General features: G+C 41.1%; 1 protein-coding gene across 11 annotated transcripts in view; it reads left to right on the top strand.

The window, feature by feature from the left end:
• inpp4b (inositol polyphosphate-4-phosphatase type II B) overlaps positions 1 to 19294 on the top strand; it is a 196569-nt gene that overhangs the window by 64818 nt on the left and 112457 nt on the right. For 5 of the 11 annotated variants that reach the window (XR_004614566.1, XM_034591944.1, XM_034591933.1 and 2 more), the window contains exon 2: positions 12825 to 12869. Coding sequence is in view for 9 of the 11 variants with exons in the window: in XM_034591944.1 (XP_034447835.1) it covers positions 12825 to 12869 (45 nt within the window). In the remaining 2 variants the exon portion in view is untranslated. Of the gene's footprint in view, positions 1 to 4419; positions 5019 to 12824; positions 12870 to 19294 lie in introns of those variants that run through there. The other 6 variants (XM_034591925.1, XM_034591916.1, XM_034591906.1 and 3 more) reach the window with 6 other exon arrangements.

Below are 19294 nucleotides of genomic sequence, written 5' to 3'. Positions count from 1 at the left end.
AAGACACATACAGAAAATTTGAATATATGACCCATCTCATCCACCTTCTTCAAATTAAAAAATAACTTCTCCAAGCAACTGGGTGGATCCTTTTTTTAAAAAAAAAGACATTTGAAGTCGACAACTAGGATCTCAGCAGAGGTGCAGTGAGAAAGGATGCAGTAACCTGACATGACAACACATGATGAGAAATCAATAGCTTCATCTCTCTTCACGTTCTCTGAAAGGAGCAGGAGGGAAAAGAAAAGGGTTGGGGGGGGATGGGCGTCAGTTCATTTTTAATGTGAAGAGTATTCATGGGACCTTGACAGACAGCTTGTTGGTCCCATTAGACTGGGTGACACAGATGAATACCGATAATGTGGGGACAGAAACACTGCATTATATATATGCAACATGCTCTATACTACTACTGTATTTTTGCAGTATATACTTACATTTCTATAGGTACATTAAGAAACACAAATACTATCTGTATATGATGAGGGGAAGTCCACAATCCATGTTTTTATGAATGATTTCAAAAGTTAAGGTGTCAAATTGATAGCTTCCTAAATTAGTAATCTCGGTACCAAATTCCCAGCTTGTTTCAGAAGGTGCAGGGAAACCTTGCAGGGGGAGGGGACGTCCAGGCTGCATAGCTTAACCTGCAGCTACTGCAATACAACACCAGAACAGCAGTGGGTGGATGGATTCTTTGCATTCAGTATGGACTCCAGGAACGATTGCAGCAAATAAAATCTCCATTTAGTTTTTTATACACAAGAGCAAATCAGTACAAATACAAGACACTTACACAATGCAAACCTGTTTTAATCCTTTTTCCATTTTATTGAATTAAAAGATTTGACCAGTTCTCAGTGGGTGGTTTAGTGTTTCATTAGTATGATACTGCTCATGTCAACATTTCGGTTAGAAGTTGTTACTAAAGTATTTCCAATAAGAGTGTGTGTGTGTGTGTGTGTGTGTGTGTGTGTAAGAGAGAGTGAGGGATCCATTCGCTGCAGGAGGATTGTTTCGTTATTTAACAAACTTTAACATCTCTACTCACTCTTTAGTCTTGTGTTAATCTTTATTTTTAACACTGCTAGTGTTACTCATTGTTTTAAACCTAAATCCACTAAACACAATATTTTTCATCTTTCAATCGCCAATGTTTTGTTCGTGCTGTCACCCTGTGTGTGCAGTGGCTTCATTCTTTGCTGTTTTGTAAAATCGGTGGCACAAACATGTTAAAATCAAAGAAAGGGCACCCAGCGGGGGTACAGTAGCTGTCGAGAGGACCAACACTTTGATGTTGTTCTTGTTGTACTCGTTGTTCTTGTGTTTGCCACATGCAGCACATGCTGAATTTCTGAAACAACAAATAAAACTTTAATACCCAATATGTCATTCAAATACAACAAAACAAGCTGCAAATCTATGTGATTGTATATTGAACAAATGTATAATTTCTCCTGCATGAATGAAGACATTGATTTGAAAGAGGCCAGATGTTGCCCTCAGTATTTATCCTGCCCATTTTGGCCACAGTGTGTATTTACACCATGAGAATGGGAAGTCTCCTGCTGGGGCCTTCACTGCACTACAGCTGTGTAACCTGTGCCCCAGACAATATGCCGAATCAAGCCATTGGCTGTCTAATACTGAGGAGGAGTGTATCACAAATTCTAATTGGCCTCAAGTGCTATTGGAATGGGAAAATGTGAGAATCTGTTATCCAGGCTTTGGGGCTGAATAGCTAAAAAGGGCATGTTTATTTTCTTCTCTTCTTCTCCTCCGAGTACTTGTACTATTCTCCATCTCCAGTGCATTGTCTATTGATTTTCTCTAGTCCCCTCTATCAGTCAGGCTTTAATAAGACAACACATTCGCCTTAAAAAGAAATGTAATAGATTGTTAATGGATCACACCACAGACCTGTTTTCCTCTCTGCAATGTTGTGCGAGCGATCGTGCACACTTGTGCTCAAGATGGTGTTCATGTGAATGTGTGTGCCCCCACATTTCCATTAAAGCCGTGGAAGCACAACGTTCGTCTTGATGGTTTTAGGGAGTAAAGGTGGTGGAAAACAAGCAGTATGTGGCAATAGAGGGATGAAGGGATAAGGACGGAGGCAGTGGAAGAAAGTGAAGAAGAAACCTCCTCGTGCAGAATGGATTCATCTTCTGTCTTATTGCTCCTGCAGACACCAATTTATCTTCATTTAGGTTTTTTGGCCCTGACACCAACCCAGACCAGTCGCGTGTGATCTGTATCTCTGCTTTCACCAGTTTTTTTTTTTTTATCTTATTGTTTGAGTAACAAGAAAAATCTGACAATTCAAACACTATCTTTAGATTAAATCACTGAGGAAAAAATGTGTTGACCCAAAATTGTATTTGTAAATAGATGAAAGAAAGGCTATTTCAGGTTATATTGAATTTATACTATTCTTGGAGACGACCCACATAAATAGGATCAGCTTGCAGGTCTGGTACAATGCAATAACCACAAAGGGTTTTACAACTAGTATTAGAAGTGCTCCTAACAACCATGTAGGAGCAGCAGGCATACCAGATCTTCATAGGTGGTTTAGTTGAGGCACATACAGGTATACTCACACTTCACACACAACGGCAGCAGCCACCACCCAGAACATTCCCAGTGTCTCTGAAGTCCAGCAGGGTTGGGCCTGGTTAGTTCTTGGAAGGTGGACTTGTCTCAGAATACCCAGGTGCTGTAAGGTCAACCCAGCCACTGGGGGTGCACGAGCTAATGCTCTAATAGTTCCAGTCTGAATCCCGGAGGATTGTGTCAGGAACAGCATCCGACATTAAACCTATGCAAAATCAATCATAAATCAGATCAGATGATCTCCTGTAGCCACCCCCAATGGAAAGAGAACAAAAACAATTTAGTCACGCTTTCATAGCTGTCTTTGTGAATTATTTATTTGAAGCAGCAGTAATCATACACTTAAAAACCATAAAATATACAATGTTTAAAACAATGTTTGGGTTGCAAATTTGTTTCACCTTTTAACTTTTTTTACTTTTCTTTACCGGCTTAGTTTAGTTTTTAATGTGTACTCAAACAAATCTAAAAATTGTCAGCAGTGTTATATATAAATATTTAGTTTTGGAGACGTGGTGTTAATTATGTCATTCTTTATATTCTAAATAGGTTCATTGAATATCGTGAAAAGTTTCTCTGTAGCTCATATAACACAGAGATATGAACAAAGTTTCAATGTGACATGTCTTAGTTTCCCATAATAAATTTGATGGTGTCCAACCCCCCCGCCTTATTTCCTCCAGGAGTTTGAGGCTTCTGCTTACGCTGTGTCGTTATTGAGCTTGAGCTCAGACCACAACACCCTTTCTATTCAGCAGGGTATAAATTAACATTGATTTTAGATATGGCCTTACTGTATCATCATGGCCTTGGTGGCCAAATAACTAACAATAACCTTCACAGTATGAGGGGGTGTAGATATGGGGAGGGCAACAAATAAAGGCACAGGGGAGGAGAGCTGCATTATTCTGTCAGTGCGCCTCTTTATTACACATGCTGATTAAAACAAAATCTTGGGTAGTATTTGCAGATGCCTGTTCCAGATGTGCGCAGATATACATGTGTGTGATCAATCAATGTATTAGTAGATTTTATTTTAAGTGTAAAATTCTCATTTATGGTCCTAATACACTTCACAAAAACAAAATTTATAGAAATGAGAAAAGGGTATAAATAGTCTAATTTGGAAGTTACAAATACATGGGTAACAGTTTCTGCATAGAATATTGGAGTTTAGCAGTATTACAAGGATAAATATTTGTGTTGGTCTGGAGCCTGGATATGAGCCTGGAATGTCAGCCATGAATCAAAGATCCTTCCGAAGGGTTAAATGTTTCAAATTTCAGAAATAATACAGCCATTGTTATTAAGTCAGATTCTGAAATAAATGCCCATGTCTGGTATAGTTTATCGAACAACTCAGAACGCAACCTTTTATTTATTTATTTATTTATTTATTTAACAGCAGGAAGTTCCTATCCATTTGGTCAATTATACTTCTGATACACATGCCTCTAAAGTTAGACGTTGTTCTACAGGTACATATAACTGTGTATCGTCAGCATAGCATCATCATTAACACAGTTTTGTCTAAATGACATAGGAAACCACTATCATCTCTGCTACTGTCTCTGTTTGACCTGTTGATTAAACGCTGCACTGAGCAATGACATTACCATCTTCCATATGTAACTTCCAAAATAACATGCTGCATTATGCTGGCTTCACCGTATGGAGCTAAACAGTCGGATGCTTGTTAAATGATTCGCTGCTCGAAAAGGGAATGGTGTGTCTTGGTGGCAAGGGGAGGTTGGAGAAGGGGAGGGAGACGGATGTCAGAAATCAGAGGGACCCCTGCTGCCATGTCTGGATGCAGCAGTGGCTGCGCAGTGAGAAGAGAAAAGGAGGGAGACAGGGAGAGAGTGGGCAGAGTTGTGTCTTGCTGGCTGTGTTGCGCTGTGCAGTCTGGTCGAGGTGCCCCACTGACAGCCCAAGATTGATGGATAGAGCTGTGTATCGCACATAACATCAATTCTGTCCTGCTTTCTCTTTCATTCGGAGTCTCACTCCCTCATCAGTCCTCCCTTCCCCTCTCTCTGCCGCTCTCCCTCCCTCCCTCCCTCCCCACCTCTGCTCCAGGTCCCTCGTGGTCCCTCTCTTCCATATTAGTTTCCAAAAGGCATCTTTAATGCTGCAAGCGAGCGAGCTGTGAGGCAGCAAGAAAGCGAGGCGAGCAGGATTGCTATCTTCGTGACAGCTTTTCCGCTTGGCAGGCTGCGTGTGAGCCGGGGAACTGGACTGGACTGTGGTGTTTCGTGGAGGAGGTGGGAGAGGAGTCGGAGGAGCAGGAGGGAGAGCTGAGAGGCAAGCTGGACAGATGGAGGACGGCATCCAACACCTGGGACACTGCATGGTTGACATGAAGGAACTGAGCGCCGACCCTGAAGGACTGATTGCTGCCGGTGAGCTGACTGCACTGTGTTGTGTGTCTGTCTCTTAATCTGCACCCTCCCTCTCTCTCCTCTGTCCTTCCTCATGCAGTTTAACACTGAAACACCTTGGATGGCATCACAGTTGTTTCTGTCTGCTCTATAACATGCTACTGTTTCTATAAATGCTTATTCGAGCGATGTCTAGTTTGTGCGTATTCTCCCTCAGTTTGTTTTTGCATTGTTCTCTAACACGCAGACATAGACAGAATGTGTGTGTTGAAGAGAGAGAAGGAAAGAGAGAGGACGAAGGGTGGAGGTACCAGCAAGAGTGAGAGAGGGCAACAATTTTAAAAGCACAATGATCAATAATCAGCTGATGGAATTCACTGCAGTTTTATTGGCTTATCAGGATAACTCATACCTCAGGGTCATGTTGTTGTAATTATGACAAAAGAACAATTGTACCTGTCATTAATATTAAGTACAAGTGGAGTGAGGGGTTAAGCGACATCATAATTTGAAACATATATATCGATCATATATTGATTTTGAAACTCACTGCCTGCCTTCCTCCAAGCTTCCAGTTATGTATATTTGGTCTTTCCAGTGTGGTTGAATTGAAATCCCAAATTTGTTGGTCTCAGAATGTGGCAAAGTATGTCAGAAAACTCTGCCTCACTTGGTTTGAGTCTGCATTGTGTTTTATTTAGTTGCTGAGCAGAAAGTAGTTTGAAAAACACTGTCTAATGCCTGCAAATGATCATGGCCATTTGTGCTTGTGGAGATGTGTTCCTGTGTGTGTGTGCACTTCGCCTCTTTACTGCAGTTATATTCCATATAGCCTGAAAGTATTGTCACTAATGAGCACTGGCAGAGGCAAACTAGATGTCTCAGTGCCCATCACAACAGGAGAATGCTAAAGAGATTAGCCATATCAGGGATGCCTCAAAGCCTGCTCTCCAAGTTTAATACCTCTGCTTACCAAAAAGACCCACGCTGCATGCAGCACGGCTGAGCATTTCCATTGGCATGCGAGCTTAACGCCATCATCTTCCCCATGGGGATAAGTAAATGGAGCCGTACAAAGAGGAATGAAAGCGCAATTCATGATGCCTTGTCTCCTTTGCCTCGAACCACACGGATACACGCAGAACCACCTACATCCACAAGTACACACACACACACACACACACACACACACATGGATATAATGAAACATGCACACACCACTACAACAACACACACACACACACACACACACACACACACACACACACACACACACACACACACACACATACATGCTCTCACTCCAACAGTTATGACCTGATCACGAACCCTCGATATGCGCTGCTATAAAATCACACAGTCACAGTTTGGGGAGATGACATCTGACAGGTGTGGGAGTGCAGCGGTAATGACAAACACCTCACTGTACCTCCGCTTTGTTTTCCCCGAGCATCCTGGGAGACAAAAGGGAAGCGCAAACCACATAATTACCATGTTTGACACTAAAGACGGGCTGACAACCGCACATTATCAGTCGCAAGGTGAAATAGTTTATCTCCTCCTTCGTGACAGGAGGGAAGACTGGGACCTCTCCGGGTGCTGCTGAGTGCTTATTAAGGTGGGGCTGAATCGGCATTTTACAAACACAAGAGGTAAAATTACCTTATTTTAACTGTTAACTATTCATACTAGAATCCGCATATAGACACATGGCTTTTTCCATTAAAGTTGCAACACAAGTGATTTCCATTGCATCACCAATTTATTGATTAGCCGAGTTTGCCTCCGTGTCCTTGTTGACCCCCCCAGCATTCCATCTCCCATCGACGCCAAAGTCAAGACCTCCTCAACACATCCGACTGAATCACAACACAACACCAAACCCTGGCAACGAAACCATCTGTCCCCCCCCCAACTCCTCAATCTCTCAGGGCGGTAATGTGACGATAACTCACACTCCCATTCAGCACCACTTGTTCTAATGGGATGCCTGTTTTTTTTTCCAAACATCAATCGAGTAAGAGGCACGTTAGCCGGGCTGATGACTGAATCTTCAGAGAAGATGCGCAGGTGCCGTTTTAGGCAATTTTAACTACAGAAAATAGGGGAAGCGAGAAGAGAGAGATTTGAAAAAAGAAGTTGGAGGGAAGAAGGACTGCAATTAGTGTTTGTGTATCAGCTCGCATCTGTAGTGCCGTTGGTGGCGGTGTCTGTCGTTGGGTGGGACTGGTTTACTGAGACACGGCCAGTTATACCCCTGAAATATCAAATCTCATGAGCCAGCCACATAAGTGAATTATTAATATCACACCTCAAAATCCAGAGTAAATAGTATTTCAAATCATAAAGCAGGATTTGTTGTTAGGCACAGGCTCTTACATGTAATATCTATTCATGAAGAGGATAAGCAGGAGTGATTAGGAATGTGTACTATACGCTTTGGGAGAGGGTTTATCAAAGCCCTTTTTGGAAATTGCTTGATTTTCTTAGTTGAGCTGGTAGCGTATGAAGGGGACCGGAGCGGCCACGAGCTTTATTTCCGAGCTTTTTACACAATTATTTTTTGCGGAGTCAGGAATAAGCAGCAATCCCCTGTGGAATCTGTTTGCGCACTCCCCCACATTTCTCCCTTCCACAGTATCTGCCGTTACAAGCTAGTGAGCGGTTATCACGGCGTACGGTGGGTGAGGAAGCAGGGCAACGAGAAGGGAAGAGGGTTAAATTGATCGTCTGCGAGATGGACAATTTAAGTCCCTGTACATTAATTAACTTTGTCATTCCGGAGAAATCACCCAGTCTGCTCACATCCTAATAAATGACCCTCTCCTCTCCCTTCAGCATGCCTTTTTCCCCACTGATACCACCCGCAGACACGGGGGTGATAGATTGGAGGTACGGTGGGGCTGTGCTGTTATTCCTAGAGCCAGATGAAACTGCAGTATAGCGGGGCAGGCACACCTCATTTGCTTTGGGCTTCTCTGGGAGTTAATGTGCATGTGCCTGCCTGCTTGCTGCCTGCCTGCTTGCTTGCTGCCTGCCTGCCTGTCGCCTTGCTGCGCTTATTACCATATTCATAATGCCAGCGGATATCGATTATAAATACCACACCTGTGCCACTTCTCTCCACATACGTCTCCACACATTGCAGCTGGATCCCTGTTGGGATTCAGATGGACAGTACAGGTGGTTGACCTCTCCTCATGTAATGGGTAATTAGTGTAATTAGACTCTGTGTATTTGATTTGGTCAGCCGGATTCTCACCGAGGGTTAATGACATGCATGCGTGTGCAGAGCTCAAAGACAAGAATGGTGTCACAGTGTACATGACAGGTGTTCAGTCCTCAGGTTGTGCATCGTTTTCTTCATGATTTTAATAACTGTGGTTTACTGACTCGCTGAACATGTGAGCAACAGTTTCCAGACCTGCTCCGGAACACTGTGAAATTAATAAAGTCAGAATTCATTCTCAAAGAGGCAACATGATCTGTTGTCCGTTAAGTGTTTATGGAAGCATCGTGTCAGATGCTTTATTTATAGGACACTCTACCTCCAAGTTGTGCTCTAAAATTCAGACATTAAACGTGCTGGAAGTGATTGTGGGGGAAAGATATTTAAACTCAAAACAAAATCAAAAAACCTCCCTTTACTGGTCCTTCAGAAGCTCCACTCCCCGACATCATGCACATTACTAAGGCCACTGATCTCCAAGAGTCGGAATTAGCCACAACAAACATTAGAAAGCGAGACAACACAAATTGAACCGGTTCAATGAACCAAAGGTGAGCAAAAAAAAAAAAAACTTTCTAGAAACACCTCACAGACGTTCACGCATGTCTTCGCCCTTTTGTTTTCTTCTTTTGGTCAACGGTAGTCTGTTCTGTTCAGCACGTAACATTTGGAGCCCTAATGTAAAAATGATTGTGGGTGTGATTTCCTATGAGACAGCGAACTTCCACCGGCTAACAGTAACGATCTGGAACAGTAGTGGCGGTGGTCTTTTTTGTGTTGTCCTCCCATCCCTCGATAGTGGGAAGCAGAGGAACTATTACAATATCTTGTTTGAAATGTAACTGCACATGTTTTATTTATGAATCACTAAGAGAGAGGATTAGCTTACTGTTACATACTGTTTATGACCACTATTTCTACTCACAGACCTCCATCTTGCACCCACTACCACTGGTTTTGTTGTGTGTGTGTGTGTGTGTAGCACAGATGGAGTCCTCTAAAACAACTGGACTCTTAAAGCTACAGTCCCTGATGAGAACGTGGCATTAGAGGCGGGACCCAACAGCTGGCACTGTTTCAGCCCACCTAGCTTAAGGGCTCTTTGTTGCCACCTCACAACATGTCAACCAGGCTTATTAAAGTTTCATCAGCACTCACAAGGAAGCCTTAGTGTTGACAACACGAGGAGACATGACCCTTGAGGAATGGAATAATAAGGAGAGTAATGTGAAAACCAGATAGCGATGCAGACAGTTTATTTACATACTTAATTGTCCTATTTGAGTGTTTACTTGCTTACATATTTCAGCTATTTGTGAACCTGATTAATTAGATGTTTACTGTATTTGCATGCATGACACACATTGCACTAAGTTTGCATAAGCCTGTCTATGCAAATGTAGCCCATCCTGACAAGTGTGGCGGCTGACAGAATTCAGTCCACTGAAACTTGAAGACACAAGCAAATTTAGATTTTATTCACTAATTTGTCAAGATATGTGCTGAATTTCAAAATGCACTGTAAGTTGCTTGTGTATTTGGGGGTTTCTTTTGACCAGATTAGCCACGTGACTCTCAAGAGGGCACAGGCTAATGATTTTAGTAGTTTATAATGACTGTTATTCTTTAGCAATCTCCGTACCGTTGTTTCTTTTGCATTAATTCAAGTGAACATTTCAAAAAATATATTTCAAAGGATTCAAGTAAAATACTTTATTTAAAATGGCAAATTTCCCCTTAACATTATTTATAACATGCCTGTAATCACTGACAACTCAACTTTGAGATCCAGAACATAGTAAACCCAAAAACATTAAGAAAGCCTGTGAAGCTCTAAAGAAACACCTTGAAAATGTTTTACTGACAATTGAAACCTTCTCAATATTGTGAGATTATCTCCAGTGATTTATGAGGGAAAGGACATTTTATGCCCTTTACTATTAAGCTACCCTTGGTATGAAGCTACTATAAAACAACCTCTTTTTCTTGAAGCTCTAAAATCGTGCTTTTTCCCACGAGCAGTTTTTCCTCAGTATTTTCTTGGCAGTGTCTTTCTTCTCCTTGCAGATGGTCAGTGGTTTTAGTTTTGGACAGGCAGGACATGTGGGCTTTTAACATATTTCTGATATGCAGTGTTGCCCTGCACTTTCTTTAATATTGCATCCATTTGGTGCTCGACTGTTGATTAGTCAGTCTTTTTTCTGTTAAGTCTTTTAAGACATGTTTTTTTCTAATGAAAGGCTTTTTTTTTTTTTTATAAACCGACCTGACAAATTACAAATAAACAAACCTTGACTTGGCATAAAAGCTGCCTGACTGGAACAATTAAAAAATACAAGTAAATACTTTTCCGTGTGTGTGGTATTACCTTAAGTTGTGTGGTGCCCATACATCAGTAAGCATCGACTATCCATGGCCCATTAGTGTGGTTGATGAGCCTTACAGAGGCCAATTGTGTCCAGGCACCCCAGAAAATGGAAAACCCCATTAAGTGGTTTTCAAAGTGTGGCACCATCACGCAGGTGTTTCATCGTTTGATTGGTTGTGTGTTGGACTGGGAAGGAGATGAATGAGAGACAGCGCTGGTGACAGGTGTTACTGTCAGTCCTCTCTACTCATCATTATGGCATAATCCCTCAAGGTCGACAGTTACCCAGAAACTCTTGTTCACAAAGACTGTAATGTGTTTGTATAATGTGAAATGGACAGTTATGCCATTCGCTGTAGTGCTTTGGGAAACTTGACATGTTTAGAATCTCAGACCAGTCGTAGATATTTTTAGATATTAGGTTAGCACTGTCGCCTCACAACAAGAAGGTCCTTTTTCCAAATTGCCTTCACCGTGGCCTTTTTTTGGTGGAGTTTGGAGTTCTCTCTGTTTCTGCCTCATCAAGCTTCCTCCCAAAGTCCTAAAAGTGGATACTCTAAACTGATTTTAGGTGTTACATGTGATTACGATTGTTTTTTTGTCTCTGTATGTTGGTTCTTCTATACGCTGACGACCTATCCAGGTTGTACCCCACCTCTCGCCCAATGTCTGGGATAAAGGGCTTAGATAATATATGGATGGAAGGAACTTGACAAGCTCTTTTTTTCAGACTAAAATAGCTTCATTCTTAACAGTTGCTCCAGTGGAAGGATGAGCTTTCTACCTACATGCATAATATATTGCTTATTTCTTATTTTTTTGGATTTATGCCCTGAACAAGGTTTTATGGCCTGATATTCCTGATCCACGTCTTGTAATAGTCTTGTGTCTGTGATACTGATACTCAATCTCGTACATAATTAACTTACTTAAATGTTGATTAGATTGCATCAGTATCAGACACATTGAAATAATAGAGCCACAAACTAGTGAAAGTCACAACCACGTTTTTTTGGGGAGCTTTTTAATGCAAAAACTGAAGCTCATGGTGCAAAAACATAAAATGTGTAAGTTTAATTTATCCATATGAATGTTCGTTTTGGACGGTGCCATCCCTGACAGGGACATGAGGCCAAACGCTAAGATGACTCACTCTGTTGGAAGCTCAGAAACACTCGGTTCACTCGTGACTGTACAGTGGTGCTACAGAGCGGTGGCTCTTCTCTTGTCTCTGACGAACACTGACAGCGGCACACAGAGGACACACACACTGACAACGGCCATGTTTCATTTAGGCCTATCATCAAGTTAATTAGCTACAGCTGATGTAGCATCACTGACATTGACTTGAAAGCGGCAGCAGAATATTTGCCACACTGAATTGCTAATGCTAATCATTTTTGCGACTGATTATTAGCATTTGAGCGAATAATCGGGGATTCTGTGAGACCCCACTCCACACCCCCCCAGCCACAAAGTCACCAAGCATCATGATGTTTCATTCTAGACATCATCATATACACATTCAGTGACATTGCTCAACCCTATAGTCTATCTTTATCTACTTTATATCCTGTGTCTGTGGTATAGGTCTGCGACACAGTGCCACGTGGTCCATGAAAAGTTTCCAGGTTCATCTCATAAAAGTATCATAATATATGGATGTTCTGTGTTGACATGGTGAAAATGTGTTTAATGTATGTCTGATATATTTCTAAAGACATCTCTCTTGTGTTGTTCTTTCACATAAATATATATAGGGGAAGACAAATTGGCAAATTATTCTGAGGGACATGCATGAGCGGGTCCCTCTCGTCTTTGGGTTGTTTTTGTCCCTTTTCATTTTAAGGAACAGCTCTTCAGTGCTCGGGTAATTTGTTGACTAATCAAATAGTCGATTGTATTAAAGTGACAGCTCTGATTAAATACTCATTTAAGGAAGGAAAACATTAACAATTCCCTACTTGCAGAATGTGAACATTTTCAGCTGTTTTTATTTTATAGCATTGTAAACTGAACCTCCTTGATTTGGGACTTTTCAAACTGTACAAACACACAGACAATTGTAGACAATTTGGTCTCTGGGAAATTGAAGGGGCACAAGAGTTTAGGTTCTGAACTGTGTTATTTTCTGTTTCTGCCATTGTTCTAATGCTTTGCTCTTCCTTCCTTTTTATCTCCCTCTGCTTTTATCTGCCCTCCCCTCTATTTTCCTCTCTCTGTCCCTCAGGTGTTATTCTCACGCCCAAGCTGCCTCAAGTGGAGTTGAGCCTTGGTAAGTCCTGTGTTTACTCTGTCTGTGATTCCAGTGTAATTTTGCTATATAGGGAAGTGCTGCATGTGAAGTTCTCCTACGCTTTGTTGACATCTTTTTAAGCACATTTGATGGAAGACATATGGACTCACTTGCATGGTTGCACATGCAGTTTCAATAATACCAAATCCCTCTTCCCTTGGACCAGACACACAACAAAACATTTTTAGCCTATGAGCCCTCTTGGCTAACATAAATCCAGATGTGCCACTGGTTAAACACAAACCAACAAACAGTCACATGCTGACAGTTACGCTAATGCAGACATCAGTTAGGATAAGTGGCATGTGTGTAGACGCCCGTAATCTTTTCTCAATTCTGACACACACACACACACACACACACACACACACACACACACACACACACACACACACACAGTGTGGTTAGAAAGGACAACAGAGACAAAGCACAGAGAAAACATCAGCCAGAATGGTGAGAGGGTCCTTTTGTAGAGATCGCCTCATTAATTGTTTTTACACAGCTAATTTGTTTAATTCTATTTCTAGACTATTCAGTGACACTCAGGTCACCTTATCAAAAGCTGAAATATTATTCTTTTGGTCTTTGATGGTCGAAACTGACAGCACCAATGACTGTCGTCTCTGCTGCCCTGTTTCTATCTTCTAAGACAGCTGCTTCATGGGCTTCCTACTGTTTACAGTAAATGGAGATTGAATAAACAGATATTTGTGTCCGAAATCTCAATATAATGGGGATAATCCCACAAAGGTTCTGTCCCTAGTGTCCCTTGACGGCCGTCCAGCCGGGGCAATGTCCCATTTGAGTCATTTGACGTGTTTAAACCACAATTGCATGTTGATGCCTTGTAATTTAAAAAAACTCCTGATTGTCCCATTGTCGTTACATAAAGGTCAAAATTACATTTAGCCAGAAAGGCATACAATCACTTAGACAGAGACTGTGTGAGGCTCAATAGGAGTCATTTATGTAAAAGCATGCACACATAGTACTTTCAGGCATACCATTATATCCTGCAAGAAATCGAATAAATATTTTGTAATGCTCGCTTTGGTCTCTAAATGTCCGTTCCATTTGTATTTATATTCAAATTATACACTAGGCTGAGGTTTTGCACTCAGATGGACCAATGATCTGAATGTAAATTCTCTTTCAAGTAGAAAATACAGCTGACAGCAGGCAGAGAGATGGAATATGTGCTCATGTGTCCACAATGGAAAGTACTTTTATACAATCTATCTTCATGAAAGAAATACAGAAAACACTAAATTACTTTCAACCTCCGGAAGAAGGTGACATGAGTACATCATATGAAATTGATTATTTTGATGAAATGATAGTTACAATGATGAAAACAAGAATGAAACTCATCCGGCAGCCACTTACATGCATGTCTGCTTCTCAGAAGGCTCAGCAGCTGCTTGCTTTCCAGAGAAGCTCCAGTCAGCAACATTACATTTAAAGCAAAGCAGGGCAACATGTAGCCCATTTCATGCATAGGAGGTAGGGGTTAAAATAGAAGTTCATTTTAGAAAAGGTAAAGAATCATTCAGAAGCTGCTCCGTCACAACTAATTGACAGGCAACCAGAATCTGAAAGCCCACACAAACTATTCAATTTTTTATTTTTGAAGGGCAACAGAAAAAAAAAAATATTTTAATTCTGCTTTTAAAAGAAGACACAGTCAGAGATGAACTCAAATGCGTAGGAAAGTTATTCCAGTGACTAGGAGCACAAAAATTATAGACCTTAAGTAAAGACCAGTGACCAGGGGGTCAGGGCTTTTTAACTTCGTGTGTATTGAAAACCAGTGCAATGATATGTGTGAATATGTGTGATGCAAGTCCTCTCAAATCTCTGGAGTCGCAGTTTTATAAATTATTTCCAGCTGCACCATATACAGGGGTGAAAAATGTATAGTGAGTATAAAGAGCATCTGTGTGCATATGTTCCTGTGTGTGGTTGTGTGTGCTTTTGTGTAGATTGTGCACAAGAGGGGTGTCAAACCTTCGTAATTAATGATGTAGCTAATATCCCTTCAGACAAACACGGCATTCAACGGTATTAAGGCTGCCCTTAGATGGTGATGATAAGGGGAACTCTTTTAGTAATTGAAGGTCAGTTCACTCATCGCGACAAGCACTCAGCCTAAGAAAACAGTTATTTAATGTTTGTATTTGTGGTTATACAGCCAGATCTCTGAAGTTTGAACTGGCACATTTTTGGGTTTTTTTTACAGTGTCCATGAACAATTCCGGACAATTCTAACAACTGGATGAAAAGAAAAGATTTAATAAAAATCTTGAATCAGTCTGCCAGTGTATGATGAATGGCTTTGACATGCCAGGTCAATTTCCTGCCACGATTACCCTCAGTAAAAGCAAAAGCTGAACTTTTTATTTCCATGAAAACCTGCTGAAGTCTTTTTCAAGTAATGTTCTATGTTTTTTTTACAGTTATCATACTCAACCTTTCAAAGCCTAATGTTGTAGAAAGTAAGATTTCCACATCTTTTTTTTTTTTTTTCATCATTCTTTTTACTGCTATTCTTTAACCTCGCTGTTTTATGTGTCCCGATTTATCAGCCGTGTTGTTTTATGAGTTACACCCGGACCAAACACCAGCTATTATTATGACTGTGTGTATGAACTGCAAACTCGCTTACTCACAGTTAAGGGATGATTTCCACCGCCTGTAGCCAGAGCTGCGAAAATGGGATAAGCTGCTTGACGGCTTTGTTGCCATTTCTGCTGCCAAGGCAAAGGAGATTTTTGTATATGCAGTCTTCCACTCGTGTTGTCCAAAAACCCACCCCCCCATTGTCCCTCAAGATCTCGGACTCTGACCACTCAAGTTCCCCTAGTTGGCCTTGATAGACACTGGCACTGCACCAGTCCACCTATAGGGTCTATCGGCTAAGGAGAAAGGCCACTCTCCCTCCAAAGGCAGGGCCAATGGACCGCCACCACTCCTGCATAGGTGTGGTCATTACAACACTGCGGACAATCATTCCAACATCCTGGAACATGATGATCCAGCAGTTTACAGGGAACAATTAAGGCCCATGACTTCAGGTACAGCTCCACAATTAATCCAGCCAAAGCATTGTACAGTAGTATGATGCAATCACTTGCCTATGGTTGGCATGGCTGTGTGTTAAAAATCAGAGGAGAGGTCAACCAACACAAAACTCCCTCATCTAGCTAGAGCCCTAGAGAAAATTGTGACTAGGGTACATAAAACTACAAATATATAATTTCTTATGGATATCAGAACTTCTAATAAAACACCAGAAATGTATAAAATGTGCTATCTTTTTCAAAGTGAATATATAATACTTATATCAGCCTTTCTTCATTTCGAATGTTACTAGAGGGGTGGTTAAAAATATGTCATTATTATTTCAAACAAAAATATCCCTTCTAAAATTTTACTTTTCTTATGCATATATTTTTTTGAATGGCAGATTTACAAATGGTCTGTGAATTATACACAATTCATTATAAACATGAGGCTCTATTCACACCAGAAACTGCTAATTACACACATTATATTAAAGTGTTCTCCTGATTCAACATCATATGCTCGTCAATAGCTTCTACATTTACATAAGTGATAAGCAGCTCTGTGCAGTGGGTGAAGGACATGTTTATCTCTACACGACAGCCCTTACTTCCCCTCCATTTTCCCTAGACCCACTGGCAAACAGGTGTGCCAAATGGCGGCACATGCAAATAATGTTGTCAAAATTAATTGAAGCGTTGAAATAATTATCATGATGAATAATCGTCTTCTGGAGATGAGCATATATTTGTCTCCTGTGGCAATTCCCAGGGCTCCCCTCTCGATTAAATGGAATTTAGATTCATTGTGGGGTCACAGAGGCCCACTGCATTAAAACTCATTCCCAGCAAATTCATCTTGAAAGAGCTCCGCATATTCCAATCAAACAAAATAAATACATCATAGTAATTGGAGCCTCCAAGGATGGGCAAAAATTATTACTCCAATTGCTCAATTGTTATGGTAATTTAGGAATCAGCCTTAGTATACTTGGGTAGTTGAATCACTTAACTGAAATTGCAAGTCATGTCATTGTCGGATTCATTTTTTCCAACCTCCGGAAATGGCAGCAACCCGCATTCAGTCAATCTGCGCTCAGCAAGGCTGATTTAATTTCTGCCTGTGCTAACCAGCTAGCCCTTGAGCTACAAGCTCTCACTGAGACTAGGATCAAACCAGAAAGCACTGCTAATTCAACTACCATCTCCACTAAATACACATTCTAAAATGCTTATTGTGTGTCCAAGTGAGGAGAGGGAGACTGGCTTCTTAATTTCTAACAAATGGAAACTGTTCCAAATAAATATGCCTCTTTGGACTGCCAGGCTGTTAATGACACTGCTCAGGTTAAAGTCTCTGCTTTTTAATTTACCATCCACCATGACAAATTGTTTTTGTGGACGAACTAGCCACAAACATTGTCTTTCATTCCCATAACATGGTCGTCTGCCCATTGTGGGTGATATGAACATCTGAGCTCTGTGGACTTTGATGTCCTCATTTGACCTAAGACAGGTTTGTAGGCCTCTGACTCACAAAGCCAGCAAAGGATTTGACCTCATTCTCATGTGAACTGAAACACAGATAGTGGTCATTCCTCCGCACCTCTTGGACCATTATTTAATTCTCTTTACTGTTTTGCCTCCAATACACCAACTCTGGTCTTGTTTCACCACAACCTCTCTCCCACTAATTTTTCTTACTTCCATTCTGCTGCCTCTTAGCACATTCTTCTCACTATGGGTCAAGGATGTAATAAAGTAGGGTTGTGCGATATGACAAAAAGCTGATATTCTGATTGAGCAAATGTTTTATCCAGAAAAGAAATACATACATAATGTTACTCTTTACTCATACCTTTTTGGCATTGATTTTGCAGATGTAAGGTGCAACAACATCTACTTCCATCTTGTGGCAAAAGACTCAAAAGATGTCTGGAATTTGTTTTGAGCACTTTGTGCTGTAATTTGCAAAGTACATTTTCTACGATTTTTTATAACCAATCTACATCTGTCTAACAGAATCACAATGAAATAGTATAATATGAAATGCTAGATGTTAATATCTTCATATCACACAACCCTGTCAAATAGTTTCTCTGCTCTGTGTCCTCTATCCACCAAATGAGCAGGATTCTAACCAGCCATCTAAAAGCTGCATACCGAAAATGGCTTAACTGGTCTCAGGGTTTATCAGTAACTTCTATCTTCCTTCTCATTCAGCACCAGTGCTTATCACAGACACCACCATCAAAACATTACTCAGTCTAACATGAGCTTAACCAGACTCAAAACTCTCACCTGATATCTTAGCCTCTCTCTTTACTAAGAAGGTGGTGAACATCTGTAGCCAATTCTCCGAACTACTCAAAACCGCTACTCTCCCCTGGGTGATCCTCTTTATTTTAAGAACCATCGGCCATTCTTGTTTCCTCTATTCTTATCTAAGGGTATCAAAAGGACAGTTTTCAAACAAGTCTCAGAATTCTTCTTGCAGAACTTCATGATCCAAATCAGCCGGGCTTTAAGAGCAACCACTCCACTGAAACGGCTCTGTTATCAGTGATGGAGGCCTTAAGGGGATGTAGGGTGGCAGCTTAGTCCTCAGTTCTTATCTTATTGGACCCATCAGCAGCTTTTGACACAATGAATAACTGCATCTGCCAGTTGTACACTCTGATATGGGCAACTCGGACAATGCACAGTCCTGGTTTGAATCCTACCTCACGTGGTGTTATTTCAATGTGTCATGGAAAGAACAAACATCTGTATGCCATCGATTCTCCACAGGGATGACTAAAGGCTCAGTCCCCTTATTTAAAAATACCCTCCCTGATCTCATTATCCAATCACTTAGCTTCTCATATCATTGCTATGTAGATGATACCCAACTATACCTGTCATTCCTGCCAGATGACCCAGAAGGTCTGTTCACAGATCTAAGCTTGTCTGTCTGACATATCCACAGTGAAGAAGATTCACCACCTTTAACTGAAACTTTTGAAGACTTGCTCTAGGCTCTATCCATCACAATAGCAACACAATCGCTTCTCCCTTTCTCTCCCCAACCAATGCTGCAAGAAAATTAGCTGCCATGATGTGACCAGCTATCCTTCTCTCCCCATGTTGCATCTGTCTCATGGTTGTACCACTTTGAAATGAACAACATAAGAGGAATCTAGACTGGGCTGACTTAGTATCTCACTCAATTCTTGGTAGAGGCTTTGATTAACTCTCACCTCGACTACTGCAATGCCCTTCTAGCAGCTCTCACAGTAAACACAGTGAGACCCTCAAAGATGATCCAGAATGCTTCAGTGTGGCTGGATTTTGATCACTCTC

The sequence above is a fragment of the Hippoglossus hippoglossus genome, chromosome 1 (assembly GCF_009819705.1).
Source record: "Hippoglossus hippoglossus isolate fHipHip1 chromosome 1, fHipHip1.pri, whole genome shotgun sequence".
In the NCBI taxonomy this organism is placed as follows: domain Eukaryota; kingdom Metazoa; phylum Chordata; class Actinopteri; order Pleuronectiformes; family Pleuronectidae; genus Hippoglossus; species Hippoglossus hippoglossus.
The sequence above is the reverse complement of the archived record's forward strand: the minus strand, read 5'-3'. Positions and strand labels throughout refer to the sequence as shown.